Below are 26,290 nucleotides of genomic sequence, written 5' to 3' on the forward strand. Positions count from 1 at the left end.
TTGTTCCATTTAAAAAAAAACATTTGTGAGAAGAGTGTGCTTACAAAGAGGGGAACAATGTAAAACAGCCTGCCTATCAAAGTTGGAGAGTTTGCATTCATAAAACGTTGAACAGATGCTGAATGTAGCCCTGAATTTCCCCCCGCGCGAGCCTTGGTCGCTCCTGACAACAAAGGACGCTTTGACATGTCTCACTATAAGTAACGATCCAATTACACGGCTCTGTGTGCGCGAGCTCAAAAGGCAACGGTGCCCCAGTCAAGTTGTGATTGGCTACAATTAAAGTCAATCAACTATCAGTCAAGCTGGACAGCTAGTGGCATGGCAACTCACTCAGCAACCAGTACCCAGCAACAAAGAGTCATCCCTGTATGTAGTCAGTGTATAGTTTGTGTGCTCAAAAGGTCTGAGCAGGCAGCTTCTCAGCAAGCAAACATGTCTCCAAAGAAGAAAACAAAAAAACCCACAAAGAAGAATCCAGAAAAAAGTAACTTTGCTAATGAGATGATAAGAATGTTTTACTTTTGTGATGCTAAATGTTGCATTTTTTAACAACTATTTTTGTTTTGTTGCAGGTGAAAGTGACTTGGAAGGAAAGTACAGGCGTAGTATTCTGGATGTAGCCATCCTACAGGATCACATTGGTGAGCAGCAATTTTAAGTAGAGTTGCTTTATGTGATGCAGGTGGGCTAAACTACCAACATATTAGTATCAAGTCTTTTATTCACACCTACTGTTGGGGAGACCAGGACTGGTGGGCACGCATTTCCCTCTCTGCTGTACATCATAATTTCTGCATAATTTATCCTATCTTAGAATATTCTAACCCGCAGCAAATTAAAAGGTAAATTTTCAGCTTTTTTATGTACACAAATGTTTTCTAAAATTAAGTGATTTGTGATTAGAGTAGTGTTGCACATTTGTGCCAACCAGCCTCATCATGAACAGAAGCACACTTAGTTTCTCTCACCAAAAATGTTAGTCACTTTCAGATGTTTTAACAGTGGATGAATGCAGGTATAGACAGTAAACTTTTTGAAGTTACATTTTTGTTTCTGTGACCCTCAAAGATCCAGAAAATAGCTGTGTGCAAACCAACCCCGGTCTCCCTTATATTACCTCCAGGTGCAAACTGACTTGGCTATATTGTGTAAAAACAAATAACATTCTTATTAACCAGCTAAGAGCACAAATCCCTACTCTATTAAGTCTTACACTGTACTAATGTCTCATGTGTGTTCTAAGACCTGCGATTAATTATCTTCAATATAGTTTAATTAGTTGATTTAAAAAAAAAAAAAAATAGATGAATCATTTAGTCCATTTGATGTCAGAAAATGGTGAAATATACCTTCACAATTTGTGAATGTAAATGTATAATCATCTATAATACATATGAAAACAGAAAATCCTCACATTTAATAAGCTGGAACCAGCTTTTACTTATAATCAGTCAGTGATAAAAAAATAAAATACTCGGTGATTTATTCTCATTTGATCAACTAATTAATTAATCAGTATAACGCTACCATGTTCTATTTCTTTACGTCTGTCAGTATGTGGTGTGAAACTAATTACATTTACTCAGTGGCTGGCCTACTGGCACTCTTCGCTGATATTTCCATTTCGTGAGGCCACATGCTGAGACTCAAGTACATTTCAAAGGGGGGGATGTTCTTTTCATCTGATGGTGTAATTATTACTTACTTTTCAGATTATGTTTTTCTATCTAGCAGATGTGGTAACTGCAGTAACTAAATGAATTTACCCAAGGAGTGTGCTTCAGCATGATTTTGAGGTACTTGCAGCCTACTTATGTACATGTATCTATTCTATGCTCATTTCTACTTTCACTCCTCATTTCAGAGGAAAATATTGTACTCTTCTTGCACAAAACATGCTGTCTATGATATATACTAACATAAAGTTTTAGCATCAATCACTTTATTTACTGCACTCCAGTAATTTTATGGATCAATTGGTGCCTTTTATTCCCAATAATTTATTGTGTAAATGTCTTAAATTTTGGCAAAATAAAAGTCCTATCAGATGATCAAGTAAATGACGAATTTCTGTGGATAACACAGCATCTGAGCTTTAATCATTTCTAGTTTTATTTTAAATACTTTGCAGTTACTGCATTTAATATATTCTATTTTTTACAGGTTACCATGTATTTTGTTTTCTCTCTCTCTCTCTCTCTCTCTCTCTCTCTCTCTATCTCATTTTTTTTATATTATGTATAATATGAATCTCAGACCCTGTATTTTAAGGCATTAAAAATTAAAATATTGTGGGGAAAAAATAATAATACAAAATAAAAAATGCCTGTAATATCCAAACAGTTAAACAGTTAAAAATTTAAAAATGCTTTTTTTTTAAATCATGCTTTTATCAAAAAGTTAAAATTAGTTTCACCTCGCCTGGCTACAACAGTAAAATACACATTTGTTGATTCTGTAATAATAATCCAGTAACGTAGTCAAGTCAAAGCAGCTATGTTTCTGCATCAGTGCATCACTTGAGTATGTTTTGGTGATTATACATGTATAAGATACTTTTAATTGGTAAGATTTTAAATGCAAGACTCCAGTGTAGTGAAGTGATCTGAATACTCCAGTAGAAGCTTGTTTAGAACCGTCTGCACCACCCACTGCTATGTTGAAGCATAATTTTATACTTGAGCATGTATTCTCATGCATGCATGTGTTTGTGTGGTTGAAACAGCCTTCCAGTGTGAGTCTATAAAAAAGGTCCAGTCTGACCGAGTTGACCTAAGGAGACGCATGAGAGACATGGAGCAGAAGCTGCAGTACGAGAGACAAGACCACAGGGACGTCAACTCTGGTACGCTACAGACGGGGCATGAATCAACAATTAGCCTCTCTTTTAATAACCTGAGATAAAGCGTGGATACCTTTGGGAGAGGGGACAAGGGGCGTGTTTTCCATGGTTAGGGTAATTCTGGAGGAACAAAAAGTCTAATTACCTGGGTGCCTAAGCTGATTGCTGCATTTGCCTTACAAAGTGAATTTTCAATGAAAACTAAGTCTGACATCTTTCACACAAATGTCATTCTAGACTTCAGTCGGCAGTACAAAACCATGCAGACAGGGCTAACCGACAAGGCAAAGAGGCTGGAGAAGGAGGTCAAACAGCTGAAGGAAGAACTTGGTATGAATACATCTAATTTTAATGTCTGTACTTACTTGAATAAAATGGGAGTGCATGTTAGTGCCCAAATTAAAAGTGATGGTGTGCCTGTATGCATTTGTTCGTCTAGTGCTGTGTCAAGAGGAACTGAGAAAAGAGAAAAGAGAGCGTGAGCAGGTGGAACGGCAGAAGGACGCCATCATAGCTGACCTCCAAAACAAGCTGGACAACATGGAAACAGACTATGAGAAGATCCTGCACGTGAGTTATAGAAGCCTATTCAAAGCCTATTATCAAAACAAATACAAACCTGATAACAGCCTATTATCAAAACAAATACAAACTGATTAAAAGACAGCTCTGAGGAGGCAGCCACTAAAAGGCCTCTTTTGGGTTCACTAGCCATTTTTTTAGGCACCATGCACTGTAAACCTGCACATAGACGTTACACCATCTAGACAAAAACGACTTTCATGGTATAGAAACTTTTCATCTTTTGACTTCAGCAGCAGGATTGAGCAGAACATACAAGTAGTATCAAGACCGGGTGCGTACACACGCATGCTCTAACATGGGCCAGACTGACTTCTTTCTGTGTCCCATTAGAGTCACATTATGGGTAACACATAGGTGATTCTGCCACCTACTGTCAAACACAGCATGCATCGTAAATATTAGTAAATTATTTAGCAAAATGTAAATTAAAGGAAATGGCCAGGTATTACAACACACATACACATACACACACACACACACACACACACACACACACACACACACACACACGTATATATTATATATTTACAGGTGCCACGTGCAGCTATGTGCCAAGCCAGTAAGGCTGAACCTCTTGCACCCTGCTGAGCTGTCCTTGTTAAAGGGCAGCATTGTCCCTATTCCCATTTTTCCACAGTGACTTAATGTAGTTTGGAATTATTTTGTGTCTCCTCGACTGCAGGCGCTGAGTAGATGACTTGATCTAAAGTAGAAAACCAGCCTGCAACTAGTTATACAATGTGACTTAAAGTTGTCATATTAAGGCCACTAAACACATAGAATTTCTAAGTGACTGTACCAACTTTCAAATTCTAATGATGGCAAGACTGTTTGTCAGTAGAGTAATGGGACAATCCTAATGAAAACAGTTGCCATCTATTTATTTATTTTTTGAGTCATCAAAGTCAGAGAATCTACACACCAACACACAGGCACTCTGAGGGCACAGCTGAAGTCATCAAAATAGCCTGCAGCAAACAGAAAGTTAACTACATGTTATAACTTGCATAATGAACTCAGGTGAAGCACTGTAATCAGCTTCCAGCACTCCAGCACTCTGCTTTACAAAAGCCTCAGTCAGACAGAGTATTTGGACATCTAAGTAAAGGTGAACTTTAGTTCTCCAAGAATTTGTTAGGACTTTCTGGAGTTACAGAGCCACAGAACATCAATCTGCAGGTTAACCCTGATGCGCACCACTGCTGTGTTCACAGTGAGATATGGGAACTTATCTAGCCAGCACAACTGAGTAAAATGATGCCGTAGACGATCCAAAATGAAGCACACAGAGGTGTTCTGTGGTTGGTCTAAGGGTCATATTTTCAATACTGGACTCTGTTGTAGAGTTCAAATATACAATATTCACAGTAATGTATTACAATGTTATGCTAACCTATACGAACAGTATAGGTCTATTCTCCCTATGATTGTCTGGTGCTTGTTGTTTTTGTGTTGGTTAGGTTTAGGCAGGAGGAGTGGGATTGGTTAGTGTTACATTAGGAATCTCAGGGTAGTCCAATCAGAGGCAGAGAAAAGCAGAGACGGGCCATGGATTGGCAAATTTGACTTCATTTGACTTTAAACAGAGACAATAATACAGTTTGATCAGATGGTTGTATCGGTCAGTTACATCCCTAAGAGATGGAACATACTACCCATATATCAAGGAAGCCGGTTCAGAAAATGTCTTTTTAGAGATCGGAAAACATTTCTCTTCACTTAAGCCTTTATCTAGCTATAGATACAGACCCTAATCTCCTTCTTTTTGCACTTTGCACTTCTGCAATTATTTTAAAATGATTTATTGTTTTATTATGCCATGACATTATGATTCATTGTTTTGTTGATACTGAGGTATGTTGACTTCTATGAACTCTATTTTCATCTTATGTTTTTGTATTTAACTGTATTTTAATCTTATTTAATTGCCCTTTTATACTTAATTGCTTTGCTGGAGTGTTGAATGTTCATTATGTCTATATTAGTGTTAAGCAATGCATGTCATATCTTTATTTGAAAACTCTTTGTGCTGCATTTCTTGTTTGAAAGGTGCTATAAAAAAATCAAGTTTATTATTATAATGTATTATTATTATCATTATTATGAGATTCAGGTTGTGAAATAGCATAATCTTCTATTAAGATATAATGGATGAGGTATGAGGTCAGTATTGTCCTGTTACAGGTGCAGCCCAGTTGGCTGAGTAGACTGTAGATGCAAATTTTCAGCCCGCAGATCTTCAAAGATAAGTGTCCAAGCCTGGAGCCCTATTTGAGAGCTTGGCCTGTGATTATAGAGCTAGAATTTTAATATGCAATTATCACCATTTCTCTCCTTCCCTCTATGACATGGAATCCAATTATGTTTCATCTCCATCACCTCCGCTCCTAAAACTCATCAGCCTTAAAGGTGGTTAAGAGAGGAGGGATATCAGATTAGACAACTGGGTGATTTGAAGAAATGTTTTTTTTTTTTAGTTCGCATCTCATTTATACTAATGTTTTCTGCAGGAGACTCTAGACAGCCTGACTTCCCAGCTGTCTGTGGCTCGACAGGGATGGGAGGACAAGAGCACGACCTTTCATCAAAATTACAAGGAACTGCTCTCTGAGTTTGGCCTGAATGCACTGCACATCTAAAAGACTAATGAAAGCAGCCGCTCTTCTCAGTGAGACACTTATTTAATGTTGTATCTACAACTCGGTTCTATTTGATTAGACTCTGTTTGGGAGAATTGAAAGCGACATCTGCAATGGCATCAACTTGCAACTCTGAATTTAGTATGCCAAACACAGCAATGGATGCTGTTATTATATAATGTTTTACTATCAGAGAACAAAATAGAGTTATAGAGTTTTCTGTGCATGTATTCAGTAGCTCACCATGTGGTGTCTGTAATGTTGCGTAATGCCCACTAGATGTAGCAAATGACTGTTTACGATCAGGGAGCTGGTGGCCAGAATACTTTAGGTACTTATGGTGCACCCTAGAGGCAACATTTAGATTTAACATATAACGTTTAGTCTTAAGATTTAGATCCCACATATAACATTTAGATTTTATATTTAACATTTAGATTTAACATATAACATTTAGATATAACATTTAACAATTAGATTTAATTTCAAACATTTTTATTTTACAGTGACATTATCTTGAACATATTTTTTCATGAAAGAATAAATCTAACAAAGTTTGCAGATATTGCTCTAAATGTGATTAAAAAGTGACTTTGAAAAATTCACACTTGTTTTTAGTCGTTTTACGGCTAAATGTGGAGAAATGTTGCTGTTTCTTTTAGAGTGCACAACTTTACAATCGGCGCCCCATAGATACCCTGATATGTTTTTAGATTATTTTATATGCAAATACATTGTTGTTTTGGGACAACAACAAATAAAAGTATGATACACTGACAGTGTATGAAATAATAAGTGCTGGATGAGAGAACACAGCGCTGTACATGCACAACAGTAAAGACTACCAAGATGTTACAATTGGGGGTGTTGGCAAAGGTGGCAATGCAGAAACAGTCTTTTTTGCTGAGTGAGTGCACCAAGAGGCCAAATGTGGTAACAACCAAGAGAGCAAAAGTTAAAGCTGACCTCATAAATCACAGAGACGTAGAAGTCACTACTGCTAAACTATAGCACTACTAGACTGCAGTGTTTTCATTTAAACTACAGCTATGACAAAAAAGAAATCATGAGAAAGGAAAATATTTTTTAAAAAAAAAGGTAGACTAACGATAGACAATAACAAGAAAAAAGGGCAAAATAACAGTTAATGATGCAAGAAATATGAGTTAGCTGCCCAGCATCAATAAAACCTGACTTCCCCCCGTGGGGAGCCAGATAAACAGATTTCACTTCCAAGTCTGTCATTTTTTGGGTCTCTTTCATGGCTCAGTGCAGTTATTTTAGCCTCTCATCTGTGAGGTAATGAGTCATTTACTCGTGGATGAAGATAATTCTGTGCTGTAACGACCAATTAACACAAGAACTCAAGAGGCCTTTATCCAAAAAACAATATTTTCTCCTCAAACCACAAAGAGATGTCGCCCTCAGAGGGTACGTGTTTCTGTTTGTTTAGGGTTTAATGGGGTTGACTGCAGCTGTCCCACTGCTCAGAATGAGATGAGTGCACCTCTTAGTGGGGGAACACATAAAAAAATATGTATTAACAGTGTGTCTTAAAGTAATTTCTCCCCTATGGAAAAGTTACTATCAAAATACCAGATGGTAGCCAGTGGTTGAGTAAGTACTCAGTGAGTACTTCAGTAAAAGTATCAAAACAGCAATGTAATAAAACTCCATTACAAGTAAAAGTCCTGCATCCAAATTTACTTAAGTATGGCAGTATTAGCAGCCAAATGTATTTTAAAGGTCCAGTGTGTTTAGTGGCATCTAGTGGTGAGACTACAGAACTGAAACCTCTTTCAAGTGCCAAGCTTGTAGGAGAACTACAGTGGCTGACGCTAAAATGCGAAAACATAAATGGTATAGTATGGTACAGTACAGTACATAATATTGTATGGAGTAATAATTTAAAAAGTAGTGATAATTATAGTTCAGTATGAATAGATGGTAAATGAAGTAGAACAAAATATGAAAGACAAAGGATGGGTCACCTTTGCACCTGCGCAACTGCAATACATTAGTTACCGGATAAATGATGGACAAGCTTGTTCTAAAAACTGTTTCTCAAAGACAGCTGGAAGTACTTGATACAGAGTATCAAGTACAAGTATTTGATACAGAGGAGTACTGAGGGAGCCTTGGTGCCTATGCCATGTGAGGCGCACAATCGCAAAAATGTCTGCCATCTTCCTATGTCACCACCATAGTAAATTCGAGATATCACTATACAAAACTGACCATAACTCGCTTAGTTCTGAACCCATTTTAATGAAATTTTGTTTGTTATAAATGTAGAAAATTGATCATGATACTGGTTACTTGTTGGAATTAAAATTAGTTATGGGGGGGATCTAATCATCTCTATGTATACAGAGTTTGACAATAAATAACAATTGTATTTAGGGTTATCTTTTTAGTGTATTACTGATGTAATAAACTAATAATAATTATGTATGTATTTATATATTTATTTAGTCATATTTAAACAGTCACACATCTTAACAGACTACATTTCTAAAAATAAAAGTAAGCTATTTTTTCCCGGGGTTTGTAGGCTCGGTTCTGTTTCCATGAAAATTAATCTGTTTTATTGAACTCTGGTCTGCAGCCTCTGATTTACTGAAGCATTACACACTGAGTCTTCAAGGTGATGAGAGCTGACTCTCTGATTGGTTCATTGCGTGTTTGGCCAAAACACACCCATGAATTAATGAAGCCACCTGTGCACAGCCGATCAGCTCTGCGCCAGGAGCACAGCGGTTCAAACTCGGATCATGACTTGCAACTCTGATCGTGACATGCGGTTTGTCAAAGTGGCGTAGCCGTAGCTAGCTGTCCAAGATGGCAGACCGTTTTGTGCATGCACACTTCACATCACTTAGGGACTCACATCATGTATTGAGAAGCCAAACACCCAAATAGAAATGAAAATTTCTCCAGTTTTCTGTTTCTCAATTTTCTGTTTTTTTATCCAACATTTCAAAAATAGAAAACTAGAAAGAATCAGAATCTTAATTCTACATTGATTTGACAAATGAAAAATACAATTTTAAAGAACTGAATACAATTTTTCAATTTTCAGTTTTTAATTTTTGACATGGAATATTAAACTGACAACCGTTACACGCACCCTATCTAGAGCCAGTATTTGATTTGTCCATTCTGGGCTACTGTAGAAAAACATGAAAGACTTTGTGGAAGAGTACCACACCATTTGTAGATATACACGGCTCTTTCTGAGGTAATGAAAACAAAACAGTTCCCAGTTTCAGGTGATTAAAACTAATCAAAAAATAGTTAGAGATATTATATACAATTTCTTCTAATATTTGCTCCTAAATCCTACACACATCAAAAGTAAAGTTCTTGTTCTGCAGGAAAATGGCCTCTCTGTCTGATTGATTATTATAGATGGCATTATTAGTTCGTTAAATAAAACTCTCTGAAGGGAAATGTCTCTTTGGTGGAATTTCGAGCATCTTACAGCGGACCGAAAGTAGACACTGGTCTTTTGTAAGGGGCCACAAGCTGAGAGGAAAAACAAGTTTAAGTTTTAACATTTCTGTTTATAAGCTTATCATATGTTTTTATGTTAAAATCTGAAAAGTAGTTAGTAACTATGAATGTCATATTAATGTAGTAGAGTAAAGAGTACAACATTTTCCTCTGTGCGGTGGAGTACAGTTATACTTAAGCACAATACTTGAGTAAAGTAAAGTAAACCTACTTTCCCTCCCTCCTGGTAGTAGTATATGCCTAAGTATATTTCTTTTTTCTCCGGGTTTACCAACTAATCATTAATCATGTGCACCATGAACAAAACAGTGTCCATGGTGATTAATGAAGTGCTTCTAACCTGCTAATGTTGCTGTCATCATTGCATTTGCTCAGAGACAGATGGTGCTTTATAAAAAGTGGAGTCATTATGGAAAGTGACTGATGTCTTTGGACACTTCAATCTTTGAAACTTTAATCCAAGGTCAACAAAGTCTTTCTCGTACCAACATTCAGCATAAAGGAGTTTCATGACAGTTAAAACTCTGAAGAGTGGATGTGGCTCTATTATACTGTGCCCGAGTGATCGATTTCCACGATAAAAGCTGGCTACTTTCATTTTTTCTGATGAATACCTGACAATGAGCACTGGCTGCTGAACTTCCACTGGAATTTGACTTGGCTGTCTGACTGTGATTTCCCATGGAGGCAAGTGCATGAGTGAGATCATATACAAATACACCCATGAATGCACTCACACACATTCAAACCCATGCACTCACACACACATGCTCACACACACAGAAATAGGTAATCAATGCCTCCCCATCTGTGGGCCATCGATCAAGGCAGGAGTGAATAGTGAGGGAACGAAACACGAAATAAATGAAGCTCCATTTTATTTCTCTGAAAGACAAACAATGCCAAGATGTTTTGGTCAATATGTTCAACAACAACTGTCAGTGAACAAAAGGCTGTATAACAGCCTTGACAGCGTCTCACCTTGGAGAGAATTCTCTCACTCTGAATACCTTTTCTTTGAGCACACAACAACAACAACAACAACAAGCCTTTTTGCAATTAATTGCCAGCAAATCAATAGGAAAGCTCTCACTTAAAAAAGTGCACAAGTCTCACTGTCAATTAGGTAGTTTCTGCTGATAGTCTGCTATGTCTTTCAATTGGCATCCTTAGATCCAGTGCTCATTAGTGGCTGTTGTGGAACGGATGTATACATGTGCGCAGTTAACCTTGGAAAATCTTGGAGGAGGAGGAGGAGGACGGGAGAAAGAAATTTGACAATGCAGGGATGCACTAGAGATGTGATGAATAGATTTGCTATTTCACAGTAACAGATCCAAAATATCCAAAACATGTCTAAATATCACAGGTTTCATGTTTTGGTTATCTAGAACTGGACAGTGAGGCTTAAAAAATGAGAGAAAAAAATTATTTACATGGGATGGGCTGATAAGAAAGTCACTCTTCAAGTGTATGGAGATGTGAGCTGCAAGCGTGGTGAAATGCACCAGACTCAGTACAATATCATTCCTAAATCCTTGCAGAATTACAATCAACTACAAGTAAATTGGTATTGCTATGTGCTACAACTGGTTGAGCTTGAGGAGTGAAGTAGATTTTCACACACCTCTGCAGGCACTCAATGCTCATCATGGGCTCCATAAATCCAACAGCAGCTAGGCAGTGGGTAGAGATGCACTGAATTTATGGACCTGGAGCACCAGGCGGAAACAGGAAGCATGATGAAATAAACTTGACACAGCAGTGACATACAGGTGGCAGTGTGAGTGTTGACGTGTCACTCTTGTAAGAGTTATGTGTGTGTGCTGAGGCTATGCACTGTGACATGCAGGTTGGTGATGCACGAGAGAGGAACTTCTCTAAAGCTGCAGTGGGAAGATTGTGAGACAGGCACTCAAAGGAGGAGAGGAGAGAGAGGCAGCCTGAATTAAACTATAAATCAGATGCAGGTTGTGTTCAATCACTATCCTGAGGAGAGAGAAATATCCACTGAAAATCACAGTGATAGATGGACTACAGGTGAGCGGATATGGCACATGAATGAGTTGTTAAACTCATTAGCCTCTGTTAGACTTCCCACCCACCCAAATTGTCAGCTGTTCAAAGACTTCACAAGTGTGCAGACATTAATTCACTTACGGGAGATAAACGAGAGGTAGATGCATGAGCTCCTTCTGGTTCACTCCACAATCGTCATGTTTACTCAGCCAGAAACCCATACATCCTCATACTGTTCGCCTGCATGCGTATTATGTCTCAACAAACCAAGTGCACCGTCTGAATATTTCTCCCGCTTGAATAATAAAACTAGAAAAACAAAGTGCACTCAGACGCTATTTAGCATGACAGATCTAAACAGCTCAGAAGGTCAAATACATCAGAATAAAGAAGAGACGAAACCAGAAACCCACAGAGCGGAGGTTGTTTTAAGAAATGTATTTATAATGGAATAAAAATGTCAACATAAGAAAATAAAGCATATAAAATATAGCAGCCAAACCCTGCCGTCTCTCTCAGTGGGTCTCCCAGAGAAGGTCGCCCAGTGTTTCAGTGGGATTTGTTTTAATTCTTACTCTACTGCTCTCCATGCCTTCAAGGTAATTGGCAATCTCATTCTAACTACGCTTGATTTAGCACCCCTGTAAATGTTTAAGGAGTAAGCATCGGGTGCAGCGCGAGACTCCTTTCTCTCATCAGTGTCTTAGTGACATTCAGCAAATGGATAGAAACTTCTTTTATAAAACTGGTAATGAAATGTGGGTTTTTTTCTTTGCTATTTGCTTGGCAATTTGCCTTAAACAAGTTATTATATAAGAAATATAGAAAGTTTACATTGACATTATGTGAAGATTTTTTTTCCACCATTATGCTCACAATATGTGTTTAAATGGCATTATCCATATAAACACAACACACACATAGGTCTGTAACTCTCTAGGTCTGTTCTATTAACATAAGCAACGTGTTACTGCTGTAATAAAAAATTAAAAAAACAACAACACTTTGGACCATTACTAGGGAACCCTGTTGCCACACTGTATTTACACACCGTCTGTGGCACATTAATAGTTCATTACTTGAGGATTAGGTGCATTGGCACTATTGGCGCTTCAGCAGATGATAACATAATGCCTCTGCAACTCCCATTCATTTCTATCCAGTGCCAAATCAAGTGGATTCAATACTGCTTCAAACACCAACGTGTTCTCGTGGGAGTTCAGACGCCCTGCAGACCTGAATGGAAATGCCATCTGAAGTCCTGAAACACTTTTCAGCTACTGATTGAACTGACATTGAAAAAGTGTGTTTGGGGGGGGGGTGGGGGGGGGGGGGTATCTTGAATAGAAGTTCCACTTATTTGTGATTCAAGTCACTCAAATCTTCTGAACCATCAATTCACTGAAAACTCTGTATTAGCACAATTGTGCTGCAGTTCCCTTCAGGTCTGTCGGCAGTTGATTCACCACAGTTTCACGTGTTCACCAGCTTCTGAAACAGCACACTAATCATGGCCATTTATGCAAAAACAAGTGCTTGAAAAATAGAATTCAGGCAGTTTGGGTGAACTCATATCTGTGCATGTGAAATTGTCAAACAAATGACTGAATGATTCAGTGATGAGGTGACAGTGTGATCACTCACGTATGTGTGTATATCTGAACTATATATACAAACTATAAACAATATGTACTATCATGATTCAACATTATGATAAACACATTCTACTAATTTCTCTATTATCAAAATTTCTACCATCAGAGAAAAGGTAACTCTAGGGAGGGAAAATCTTGGGTTTATTTCTGTAGGCTTTTTGGCCACCTTTCTGTTTTCTTTTTTTTTGTTCAAATGTGGAAGGGATGCTGACTTGTCAGACAGATTTTGTTTCGTGTATTAACTAATTTATGTTGCCTACTTTTTTTAAGGTCCAGTGTGTAGGATTTATGGATTTTCAGGCTTATAATAATGCCATGAGAATATTACTCCAGAAACCTAGTAGTAGTGTCAGTGAGTTAATACCCTTATTTAGAGTTAATAACCTTATGTATACATTTATCTGCCGGCTTGGTGGCTCTGAGAATGAAATAACTGTAGTTCTATCCGATATATGGGAGCGGGTCCTTGTTTATGGGGATCACCATGTTACACTCCCATGTTTCTACAGTCGCCCAGAGTGGAAAAACAATTCACTGGCTCTAGACAGGGCCACTCATGTTTTTGTGTCGGCCACCATAGTTTGCAGCCCCTTCGCTACAAGCAGTGTCGTAAAAGCGTGAAACCTCCTGAACGTCTTGATCTTTAGTTAGTTGAGAACAAAACTAGCATGCAATAGCAGGTGCTGAGTTGCCAGTTGCTGATGAGCCAAACAAAATGGAAGAAATGCTGATTTGTAACAAGAAACTGCTTATTCAGTGTTTTTATGAGTTTAAGTCTGTTTGCTTCGAAGAGGAAGAGACCTCTGCGGATAATTCTGCTCTTGGTAAAACCCCCCTGAACAATGAACACTGAAGGAATCAGGACTTCCTGCTTCATCAATGGAAGAATCAAGATGCCACTAAATCTTACACACTGTCCCTTTAAGGAGTTGAACTTGTTATGTGACAATCACCTGTCTTTGTTCTATGCAAGGTTTTCCTAAGATTTGACTGTTTGTTTGATAATCCTTTTTTAATGTCTTCTGTCTTTCTCTTGATTTTTAGATAGAACTTTATATGGAAAGATTTTGGTTGTTGCTGAAGCATTCAGGAACTTGGCAACATGCATGTTGACCTCTTAAAGTGTCAATGAGAGACTGCATTAGAATAGAGGTTTTGATTTGTGTGTAGCTACCTTAATCTACTTTGATTTTGTGACATTTTACAGTAATGTGATGTTAGCTATTAACAACAACCCGGACCAAAACAAAGACGGTAAATGATCAATAGGCCGAGAACCTAAATTTAACATTCACTCCTTTTCCATCATATCCAGAAGATTTCTAACCATGACAACCTGCAGGTAAAAAATGAGGAAGATAGAAAGTGAATGTGGCTAATAAAAGTACAAGAATGATACTGCTGCAGAGCCTTCCAGCTGTGTTGAGTTGGTGGCCTAATTCTGAGGAATAGTGACTGACAGTGTGTGATGGGTAGATTTGAGATGATGGACACATCAGACATAAGCAAGAAGCAGTGAAGACAGGTGGATGACCCTTGATTCCCACTGTGCAACAGTCAGAATATCATGCAGTAACACCTTCAAACCAGTGATGTGTCACAATGAATGCAGAAAGTAAACTTACTGTTGCTGGTGGTTTTTCTCCATTGTTTCAATTCTGGAGGAATGACAGGTATAATGCAAACTTTCCATTAATACAACCAAAATGAATTAGGGAATAATAAGGGAAAGCTCAACCACCAAATCAAAAATACATATTTTTTTTTCTAACCTGTTGTAATATTTATGTCTAGATTGTTTTGATGAGTTGCTGAGTGTTGGAGATAATGGCTGTAGAGAAGTTCTGTCTTCTCTCCAATATCATGGAACTAGATGGCACTCGACTTGTGGTGCTCAAAGCACCAAAAATATACCAAACTTAACAGCAATCTCTCTTTCCAAGAAATCATGACCGAGTTACTCAAGGTAATCCACAGACATTGTTGTAAGCAGTTTGATGTAGGAACTATTTTCTTTCTACAAAACTACATCCACCAACCACATCACTGTGCAGGAGGAGTCATGCATTTACTTGTGGATGAGAGGCTCAAGCTCATGACTGTGCAAGCTGTAAATATTAATAATCCTCCTTGACTGACCTGTAACATTAGCTAGTCCAAAAGTGCCGAGCTAGCAGTAGATGCTCACTTCTTTCTGCGCCTTGATTTGGAATAAAGAAAATAGTTCCCACTTTAAACTGCTCACAACAAGGTCTTTGGATTATCTTGAGTAACTGGGTCATAATTGCTGGAAAGAGACATTGCTGTTGAGTTTTTCAAATTTATTTTTGCCGCTTTGAGCACCACAAGCCGAATAGCATCTAGTTCCATTACATTCAAACGAAATCAGGCATCTCTCTATCCAGTATCTCCAACACTCTGCAACTCCCATCAAAACAAACTAAACAGATAAATAGCACTGAAGGTTAGAGGAAAATTGTGTATTTTTGACCTGGGGTTGAACTGTCCCTCTCAAAAAGACCTAATAAATATATTCAAAGTTCAGTTTGGGTTTTTGCAAAAATGAAAGTATGAATATGCATCTTAGCCAATCTTAACTGAAATACTCCTCAAAGCAGTGTGAAAAACATCACATTCAGTAAAAGTTTAACTGCCTTGACATTTTAAAAGAATTCAAAATAACTGCAGACAAAAAAGCATTTTTGTTATACAATGGACTTCTTTTCAGTTACTGCTGATACAAGCTGGGTTCATTCAGACTCTGGCTCGTCCTTGTGAAACCTCACTTGTTCCTGAATATACCTCCCATCTCTTACAAAGAGTGTATACTGCGTGAGGAGACTGTATATTTTTAAGTGAGAGATCATAAAAAGGACAGCTAATAAGACAATAGATGTATCATGGTGTCAAAGATGTCGGACAGATGGAGGAGAAAGTAATGCCAAGACATAGAGGAAGGAGGAAATTAATGGATGTCTTTGTGTGTGTAGCCAACATGATTTTAAGCAGGTACTCAAAACAGGAAATCATTCTTTCAGCTACTCAGGCACCACTTTAGCAATGAATCATTCAGTGAGCACCTGCCAACACCTCTGGACATGCATCGCTGTCTTTCAGAGATACCAACAGTTAAAATTTTTTTAATAGAATATCACTACTAAAAAAAAAGAAGTCCATGTATCTGTACGTCTCTGTGTGGTTTTTTTCTGGGTTCAGTTGAGTTTGTTGTCTTCTCAAGGCTGTGGTGCTTTCTTCAGCCACAAGGTAATACTTGTGGTTTTTGGCACTTTCAAAATAAAAGGATTTGAAGGATGACCTTGCTGTTCGTCTTTGCAGCTCGTCAGAGGCAATATACGTTCATACAGTAAATTGTCAGATAAAAAAGGAACTTGTTTAAAGTTGTGTTTTTTTTTAAGAACAATAGAATAACAATATTCAGTACTGATAATCCAACAGAGGACAGAAATAATTTAAAAAGGGAAAAAAAGAAACAGCACAATGATAAATGACTGAAAATACTGCATAGTACAAATGCCCCGTAGCTGTTTTTGTCCGTCCTGTTTGACACAGTACAGAGGGCCAACAGGGACAGACCACAATGAGACAGACTCATCAGTTTCTCTCAGGAAAAAATGCACCCAAGGAGACTCCAGAAGTGACTACTGGCTGTTGCCTCTCGGGCAAAACAAAGTTCACAGCACTGCCCTGCCCTTTAAGAACAAGCTCCAAATGGCTGAATCAAAATACCACGTGATCTTTGATCCCTGGAAAGTAGAGAAGTGGCTGCTGGGAAATCAGTCCTGTTAGAATTGCCGGGCGTTATTCAGGTTCACTGCTATTTGTGGTCTTGTCCCACTCTATGCTCTCCTCACTATGCGTGGGAGAAGGGAGGGCCCCAGTGGCCCCTCCAGGACGCATCCTCAGTCCCTGGAAGCGCCGGCACTCAGGACAAATGCGGATGTGGCTGCACCCCCTTGCAACCAGGGCAGCCTCCTGTGCCAGTCTGTGGGAGAGAGGTTCAGGCAGCCCAGTGCCCCCGCATAGCTTGCCGTTGCTGAGGCTGACGGCGGCAGCTCGTGCACGACGCTCTTCCAGAGGTAAGGGCCGTGGCCGCAGCATCAAAGCTGCCCGCCGGCGCCTCACCTGCAGACTGTCGCGACACAGAACGATCCCGTGGAGCTCCCGCAGCATCTCCTCGCACACCGACTGCTGAAAGCACACAAACATGGAGAAAAAGATAGGGGAAAGGGGGATAAGAGAGGGAGAGAGAGGGAGAGAGGCCAGACAACTCACTGACTGACTTATCAGGACAAACAGATGAAAATGACAGACACATGTCACATCCATTTCATTTTTATAATCACTAAACAGAGAAATGGCTGGAGTCGCTCTAACAACCACCAGTAAAAATAACTACACTTATAGTACATACTGAATTGTAAACTTACTTTTCAGACACAAACAGACATGTAACACACTCATTCTATCTCCTGGACAGATGATAAAGCACTCCACTGGGTACCTACAGTATGTAAACTCAAATAATAACAGTGACAGATATGATGTTGCAGCTCATGTGCAAAACAAGAGAGGCTAATTTTCAATCCACACATGCTGCACATTGTGGAGTAACAACAGTAAATATGCACACGGGTATAAACCCACACACACACATACACACACACGTACACATACACATACACACGCACATGCACACAGGTTCATAAGTTAGAGTGAAACATCAATCTATGCTGCTCAAAAAGAAGAAATCACATGAGTTTTTTTGACTTTTCACATTCTGAGTGTTTATTGAATTAAAATCACAGTGCGAGTCAATTTGGAAAGACAATTATCAAGTATCTTTTATCACATCATAAATCATTATAATACCGCATGCACATCTCTCTCTGATGTACTACTCAACCATTTATTTTTCATTTTGTTGAAGGTGTCCCCACCTCCAGAATAGCACAGCAGACCTCCTACAGTAACAGAGCTGATGATTTTCTGGGAAATTAAAATTGGTCTGGTGAAAATGCCTCTGCAAACAGCAGGAGTACTGTGACAAGACTGGACACACTTCTAATATTGCTTTTAAGTCCCCAGATAATGCTACACTGAAATTTATATGGCTATATATATATAATATATATAATTTTGATTCATACACAGATTTTATGATTATAATAATCACACACTATCTGTGTGACATTTCACAGTGAAAAATACTTTTTTAATCTATGTAGAAATCTTTCCTTTAAAAAGTGGTCTTCCCTTCTACACTCCACATCGAATCATTAATGTCCATCATTCACCTTCTGATGAAATCAATGACCTCTAATCTCTGACAATTGGATTTAGAGCGAGGATGTGCACACAATACCAAGCATCTTTTCAGCTGACCCTTTGAACCTGAGAAAATTAACTTAATTTCCTTAAAAAACATGGGAAGCAGACAATAAGCAACTTCAGAGGAAATGACCTAAAATTTGCAAGAAAATAACTTACCTGGGCAGGTATTACAATACACACACACACACACACACACACACACACACACACACACACACACACACACACACACACACACACACACACGCAAAACAGAAAGCAAAAAACAAACAAGTACATGACCTAGAAAAGAAGTGTGTAAATGTAACGATAATTCTAGAGCAGAATTATAAATATATATTATGATAAATATAATTATAGTTCTCTGAATATATATTTTACAATATGCTTCCAAAACATCTTATTTCTTCCAATTTGCGGGACATTTCTTGGCAAGTTGCTCACAGGCTTTTTCCCCATGTTTTCGAAAAAGACCTCAAATTAAATTTGCTCAGGATTCAAAGGTTTAAAAATACTTGTGATAGGTGTCTGAACGCCACACAAGAAAACTGATGTTGAATCGTGATCAAAAGGGTTAAAAGATGATTGGATTAAGGCTATGAAAAACCAACCACAGTTATTTTTATAACTCTCATTGGCAGCACCCTGTAAGCATGTATTCATCACAAATAAGATTAAACTACATTCAATATGCTATATTAAGTATATTTTTGTATTAACTATACATATATATATATATATTAATCTTAACAGCTTTAAATAGAAAATAATTAATATATGCATGTACTCTGAGTGAGGTATAAGTGAGGTATATCTTTGGTTTTGTGCTGATTATGTCACATAGGCTGGACGGAGGAAGGCTGGGTGTCAAGTGGACCCCAGAGGAAGACGAAGACGCCTACTACACTTCCTGTCAAAACTGTGCACTGTGGGAAAGCCTAGCAGCTCCGTGCGGGGCAGGGCGCCAGGGAGGGGAGAGGGAGACAAAGCAGATGCAGGTTAGATAGCCCTCTCTCACCTCGTTTCCTGGTGCCTGTCTTAACATCCAGACAAACTCCAGCACAGCCATGAAGATAGCCACCAGCAGCCCACACACCAGCACCACGAAGATGCCGCCGATGTTCTCCATGCCCAGACCTGGAGACGACAGGATACGGTGGGAGAAGTGGATGGAAGAGGGATTTGTAGAAGAATACAAAGGAGGCAAAGAAACTGAAATGCTGTTCCAAACACATGGTCTGACAAGATGAAGTGGAGCTGCAGAACAAGCAGATGAGGATTAACCGGAGACAAACCTTTGGCACGGTGGTCCTCCTCCTTTGGACACTTGCCACCGTCCCACCACTTCCTCTTGAGGATCTCCAAACGATTGTCCTCCTGCATTTTGAGGATGGCCAGGTCAAACTCATCACGGTACACTGAACCTGAAGGGAAGAAAGGGGCAAAGCTCTTACCTGCACACTGCAAAAAATCTCCTAACAAGGTATTTCACCTTAAAACTGTACCTGAAGACAAAAGACACACTCAGTTTGTTAAAGGAATACTACAGTTCTTCAGATGACATTTGTATGTGTACCATGGTTCTGACACACTTGGCACCCGAGAGAAGTTTCAACTGGCTGCATTCTGCAACCTCACCTCTTGATGTCACTAAATCCTACACACTAGCGGCGTTGCAAGTTACTGTTATTCCATTACTTTTGGCAGTAACTAGACATGTAACTAAATACTTCTTAAACTAAGTAACCCAATCACACTTATAGCCTGTGTGCACTTTTTTTCTCAGCGCTTGTGTCATTTATCTACTGTTTCCTATGCAGCTGCAGATGACTGAGTGCTCAGTCATGACACGAGTGCTCCACCTTCGAGTTGAAAATCCCTGAACTTGATCATAGCAGATTTTTTTTCCCTGTTATGATTTGACACCACCTGTAGTGATACCAGCTCCATCTCATGTGCGTGTTTGAGAGAGACAGATAGACAGGTGTGGGGAAAGGTGGAAGGTGGACTATTGCACATAGTTTTTTTGTAAGTTAACAACTTAATGTTAATCAGAATGCCGTGGAGCCCACCGGTCGACCAGCACTCAAGAAGTCACCTGACTTGACAGCAGCGCAGTAAATACTGTGCGTTATTGAATCCCTCAATAAGCTTAAGACTAAACTCAGTGGTCAACAGTTCCACCAGTTTGAGCTTTCTTTCCTGGAAACACAGACATTAATATTCCCTCCTCAAGATCAAGGACACATAAGGCCTGTAGTGGTGAGTTACAACCAATGTGAAGAATCTGAATTACTGTTAAGGTTAAAGTTTAAACCTCAGTGTGTTTTTGTTTTGGTAAACAGTGTTTATCATTTTTATATTATTAGGCCTACTGTGCTAAGAAATTACTGTTACAAGTCTGAGTTATTTCATTTGACGTTGCCAGGAATATTAAAAACTGACTTGAGGTGTTTGATTTTACAGCCTGCGGAGGATACAATAAATAGGCCTATCAAAACATATCATGTTCTATTCTCTCTCTCCTCACTTTTATCACAGTGATAGTGGTTATGACCACAGATAAGATTTGACAGTTTGACTTTTATTAATCACAAATTTTCTCCTTTTCTTGATTCTTCCATCACCTAAAAACACAAAGTTTTCCTTTGAATCAAATTACATTTTCATGACCCTTTCCTCTGATTTGCTGTGGTGAATGGCAAATTGTGTCACTCCATTACAAGACTTTGTATCAACAAAAAAAAAGATTTCAAATATAAGATTTAAGGGCTTACTAGGATTTCGCTGTGTTCCACAGGTCACATCACAGTGCGATATGAGACGTCAGCCACTAAAGAGAGAGTTTATCTATCCTCTAAAGATCAAAGGCATTGAAATTAATCTTGTTTACTTTAAGGTGTGTTTCCCCCCATCTGGAGATTGACTCAAACTGAGATCAAAGTATAAGTAAACCAAAGTGTTTATACTCTCAGAGCTGTGATCGTGTCGTTCAGCAACAGTCTCAATTTCAACAAGAACAATATTTCAAATTCCCTTTCTCTCGTCCTCACTTCTCCCATCACAGCATGGAAACAGAAGCTCTATTAAAGTCTAGCAAGTCTTTTAGTTTTGCTATTTTTGCATCATTTTCTTCCATGAGAGCAACCAATGGTTCGGCATTGCTGAGGCTTTACTTTTCAATTTATCTCTCCAATGTGATGTTTGGGGTGTATCCTCCAACTAACTGCCCTGCTCTTCATCGCTCCTTCTCAACTTTATACCACTTATACAGTGTATCATTTTTTCTCCTCTTTTGCCTTCATTTTACAATTAACGTCCTTGTCTATACTTTAAAAAAACTTTTGTCTTTGCCACTGACTTCCATCATGTATTCTAGTCTACTCTAGTCTGCGCAAGTCTTAGGTCTTTAACAGGGGGTCCGCGATCCCAAGGGGATCCTCAGAGTTGCTGCAAGGGGACCATCCAGGCCCAGAGGAGGGTGCTGGGTAGCCAATTTTCGTAGTGGCCAAACAGTGGCATTACAACTCCTGAATCTGTCACATGATACCATTCGGCCCAAAATGACTTTTACCTTTGACTTACACTGAGAGAAAAAACGTCTGTTAATCAGAAAAACAACTCCTGTTAAATGACTCAATTCCCTATAAGGATTTGATCCATTTAGTCTGATAACATTTGGAAAGTCTAGAAGAGGAACAAGATTATAAGATCATTTTATCATTATAAGTCATTTTATCCCCATTCAAGGTAGCAGAGCACTAAACCGAAAGTAGCCTACCTGGCCAGCGGATCGCTCTTGTTCTCTTGCTCTATGGGCCAAATGATGACAGAGCAACGCCGTTCATCCAGGTAAAGTTCATTTTAAATACCGTAGCTGAGTGTTTTTGGCTTAATGTGCCACTGCGCAACTTTCACAGGAATGAATGGGGGTCTGCTTCCAACACTTTATCTATGTCTTTTTGAACATCCATGGGGCCACCAAATTATTGTTTGAACACTTAAGTTATTAACTTTAAAAAAAAATTCAAACATGTCTCAAAATACATATTTAAATGAATCAGACATATTTTTGACAAAGATAAACTGCCTCAATAAAAAACAACAACAACAAAATTGTTTCCTTTGATCTCTTATGCAATCATGTAAGCTAGTTAACGCTTAGTAACTATGTGGCCCCTCACCTAATGACAGGTGAACTAGTAAGCTAACATTTAAGTACTATTGAAACATATTGGCCAATAAACTGTAATACATTTGAAGTGTACAGACATTTTTGTGATCCACAATGGATCTGTTTGTAACTTTTTGAGCAAGAGACTGAAATATTGTTTACTTCAGAAACTACCGGTGAAAGTGCACAGAGGGAGCGAATTATCTCCTGCATGTAAATTAACTGTAAAGTTCGTTTTATCTCCCTGTACTTTTAATCCCTCCCTGTAATTCTTCACTCACCCAGTGGCATGCCGATGCCGTAGCCTTTGGTGTCGAGCAGTCCTCCAATCTGCGTCAGGTTGCAGTTCCTCTGGCGATAGTACTCATTCATGGTGCTCTCTAGCAAGTAGGCGTAGTTGGAGTTGAGGACACGGGCGATGCCCTCCTCCGTGCTCTTCACAAACACACTGGGCTGCTTTGAGTGCATGAAGTTCCACATACGCTGGTAAGTCTGGTAGCGAGAATTCTGCAGAGCGATGAGAGGCAAAACACAATCAGCAGAAACAGACACATTCAGATGTGAGAGACAGTAAACAAAAGTCACATCAGTCGCAGATACATTATTTCTCAGTTTTGCAGAGGTGGAGATTGGTTTTCATTTGTTATTCTTTTTCAATTTCTTGAATGATGGATTTATTCAAATTATACGAAAGGGTTTGCTGCAGTTAAATGTGAAAGTTTTTTTCTTTAGCAGATCTTTTTCCACTCAAGCAGCTTCAAAGTTTAGGGCAGAGTCTTCACTTATTGTCTCCACCTGTCCTTTACTTTCTCTTGGCCTGTCTTCCCCGAGTTATTCAAGGTCCAGCGGATGTGAAAGCACAACGAAAGACGAGGCTAATGTATCTCTTTCCTTCCCTCAACATCATCCCTCACTGTCCGTCTATTTGTAACATACTCCCTTTTTTCTCACACTTTCTTTCACTCCATTTCTCTCTCTGAGGTCAAATTCTCAGACGATGAAAGAGGACAGGCTGTGCATCTTTTAGGGACATGGACAGTGCCACATATCCCCAAGGAGAAGGATACTAAATGGTTGTGGAAAGGAACAGACAGGAAACAGATAAAACTTGTGGTTGGAGGGGGTAGACAGGAAGGACGGGGCGTGATAAGATGGATAAAATCATATATCACTACAGGTCATTGAATAAACAACCTATCATGTGCATCAAAGACTCCAGTAATGAGTCCTAATACCTGTAAATCTGTTAGCATTTTAGCACTTCCAGTTCTCTAATCTCAAAGTCAATGGGTTTTTGAATGAGGTTTTGGTTAGATGCCCTAAATAAGGTCCGTGATTAACATTAGCTTAAGAGACTTTCACATATGCTACTATGACATAAAGTACGTTAGTAAATACCCCTCTCCACTTTGGAGCGTTTGTATGTCTTAAAAAAGGCAGGTGCTAACAAGCAGTTAAATGAGACTACAGCCAAACACAGCTTGCCTCATAGAGGTGATGATGCGACCATAGTGTAGTTCAGCTACAGTCTAACATTAACTTTTTACCTCTGGTGATGAAATTAAGGCTTCGAAAACCCTGAAAGTGGAGCTCATTTGTGAAGATTATCTTGCTGAACAAAACGTTGAAGTATCACAAACATTTGTTTACCACAGAGCTTATTTTCTGCAATGATCCAAACTCCAGTGGAAAAATCCTAAAGTCTTTTTGACAAGGGAACAGATGACCTTAGCTTCTGGGTTGGGCTAAAGAAAAACTTCATCCCGGATCCTATGATGTGCGTAACCTCTGACCTGGAAGAAGGTCATCGTGGATCCTCCATGCATGGTGCCATACTCTATCGCCGTCTGATCTGCCAGGTCATCTACCGACTCTATCGGCACCTCCATCCTCTGGACTGTCAGGAAGGCGGCCAGGTTGGCGGTGTAGGAAGAGATGATGATTAATGTGAAGGCCCACCTGCGGAGGAAAGGCATGGGACAAGAACATATGTATTCACCTATAGAAGTATGTAAATCGGCAGGCAGTGTATGAAGATAGATTGTCTGGATGAAAGTGTGGGAGGATTAAAATAACTGCGCACCTGAGAGGAGAAGACACTGCACCATTTTCAGTGGATGACAGGGTGGATGCATGAATGGGTGGGTGTGAATGGATAAAGCTGACAGTGCTCATTTTGGATAAAAGGAAGTTTTAGTTGCAACTGTAGATATACACAGAAATTGTCTTACATATGCACATGCACAAATGCAATCACTATCTCATCTGATTTCTAGGAAATGGAACGAAGCTTAAAAAATCAAATCAAAGATGAAATGCATTCATGGTGGAGCAAACTGCATCCAATTACAACATAACAGAGTTAAATGGGTGCATACCTGAGCGGAGAGCTGAAAACATGCAAACGCACAATGTTTGTGTGTCTCCAGTACTAACCACACTCCGCTGACACAACGTGTGGACAGAGCTCTGGGTGCGATGGTGGATCCTTGCTGCATGAAGCCTCCGACAGGAAACCAGAAGCTGTTGCCAAGTGAGTACTGGTTGATCAGCAGGTTACAGCGACCTTTCAGACAAGGGTGGGGATTGTACCACTCATAAGGTGTCAATCTGGGGAGAACGGGACAATGAGGTTAGACATCAGACAGAGTCAAAGAAGGAGGAACACAGCCAACAAGAGTGGGAATGAAAGTTGGATTAAGTATTCTGACGAGAGCAAGACTCAGGAGATGGAGAGCGAGCAGAATGGAGAGAGAAAGGGAGAGATAGACACAGAGCAAAACAACTCAACTGAGCACAAAGTCACCTTGGCTCTCTAGAGAGAACCAACCTGCTTTTCATTCCCCATGTGTAGCCTGCTTAAACAGTGGGGACGAAAGCAATGTAATTGGTATGTTCAAATGGTGCTGCATGAAGCTGAAATTATGTGACAACTCTGCTGTGTGCAGCAGTCTCTGTATTAAAACTGTGGCATAATTTCCTTCTCATCTGCCAAAATTAACAAAAAAGACTTGTAAGGGAGAATAAATGTAAAGGGCAATTAAAGGGGAAATCCACCCATTTTCAAAATTCATACATTTATTCCTACAGTCGAAGACAGTTCAATATAATACTAAACATGAACAACTCTCTCACAAATCCAGAAATTACAGTACTAATACACAAATTTGTGATGTCATAGGGCACAACATCTGGAGTTGCTCCACAGTCAATGCATGGGGACTGATGTTTATAATACTGGTAATACTGAGAGTAAAATTGAATTGACTTGAGAAAGAGAACAAACATTTTGTCGGTCCACAAAATCAGGCCCCCAGTAATTGCCTATAAAACAACTTCAGACTTTATACTTGATGATATCACAAATTTGATACTTCCCTGTGTCTGTCTTTCAGAGAAAGTAGCTCATGTTCACAAATATTGTTTAAACTTTCCGAGGCCATGAAAATAACATATTGGAATTCTTAATTTAGGTCGTGTTCCCTCTTAATTAAGTGTAACACAG

The 26,290-nt window shown here is 39.1% G+C and overlaps 2 protein-coding genes across 2 annotated transcripts in view; one reads left to right on the forward strand and one right to left on the reverse strand.

Annotated features, from left to right (window-relative positions):
• The first annotated feature begins 321 nt into the window (after positions 1-321).
• ccdc153 (coiled-coil domain containing 153) lies at positions 322-6,069 on the forward strand. The gene is made up of 6 exons (XM_042486214.1): positions 322-487; positions 576-644; positions 2,729-2,848; positions 3,083-3,175; positions 3,285-3,415; positions 5,941-6,069. The coding sequence occupies exons 1-6, from the start codon at positions 322-324 to the stop codon at positions 6,067-6,069; spliced, it is 708 nt and encodes a 235-aa protein (XP_042342148.1).
• Positions 6,070-17,046: 10,977 nt separating this feature from the next.
• grik4 (glutamate receptor, ionotropic, kainate 4) overlaps positions 17,047-26,290 on the reverse strand; it is a 194,856-nt gene continuing 185,612 nt past the window's right edge. Inside the window, exons 14-19 of the mRNA XM_042486419.1 lie at positions 25,222-25,395; positions 24,579-24,744; positions 23,067-23,292; positions 19,907-20,035; positions 19,630-19,748; positions 17,047-17,468 (exon numbers count right to left, since the gene is read on the reverse strand). Coding sequence (XP_042342353.1) covers positions 17,079-17,468; positions 19,630-19,748; positions 19,907-20,035; positions 23,067-23,292; positions 24,579-24,744; positions 25,222-25,395 — 1,204 coding nt within the window. The 3' untranslated portion in view covers positions 17,047-17,078. The remainder of the gene's footprint in view (positions 17,469-19,629; positions 19,749-19,906; positions 20,036-23,066; positions 23,293-24,578; positions 24,745-25,221; positions 25,396-26,290) is intronic.

This window comes from Plectropomus leopardus, chromosome 5 (genome assembly GCF_008729295.1).
Source record: "Plectropomus leopardus isolate mb chromosome 5, YSFRI_Pleo_2.0, whole genome shotgun sequence".
Taxonomy (NCBI): domain Eukaryota; kingdom Metazoa; phylum Chordata; class Actinopteri; order Perciformes; family Serranidae; genus Plectropomus; species Plectropomus leopardus.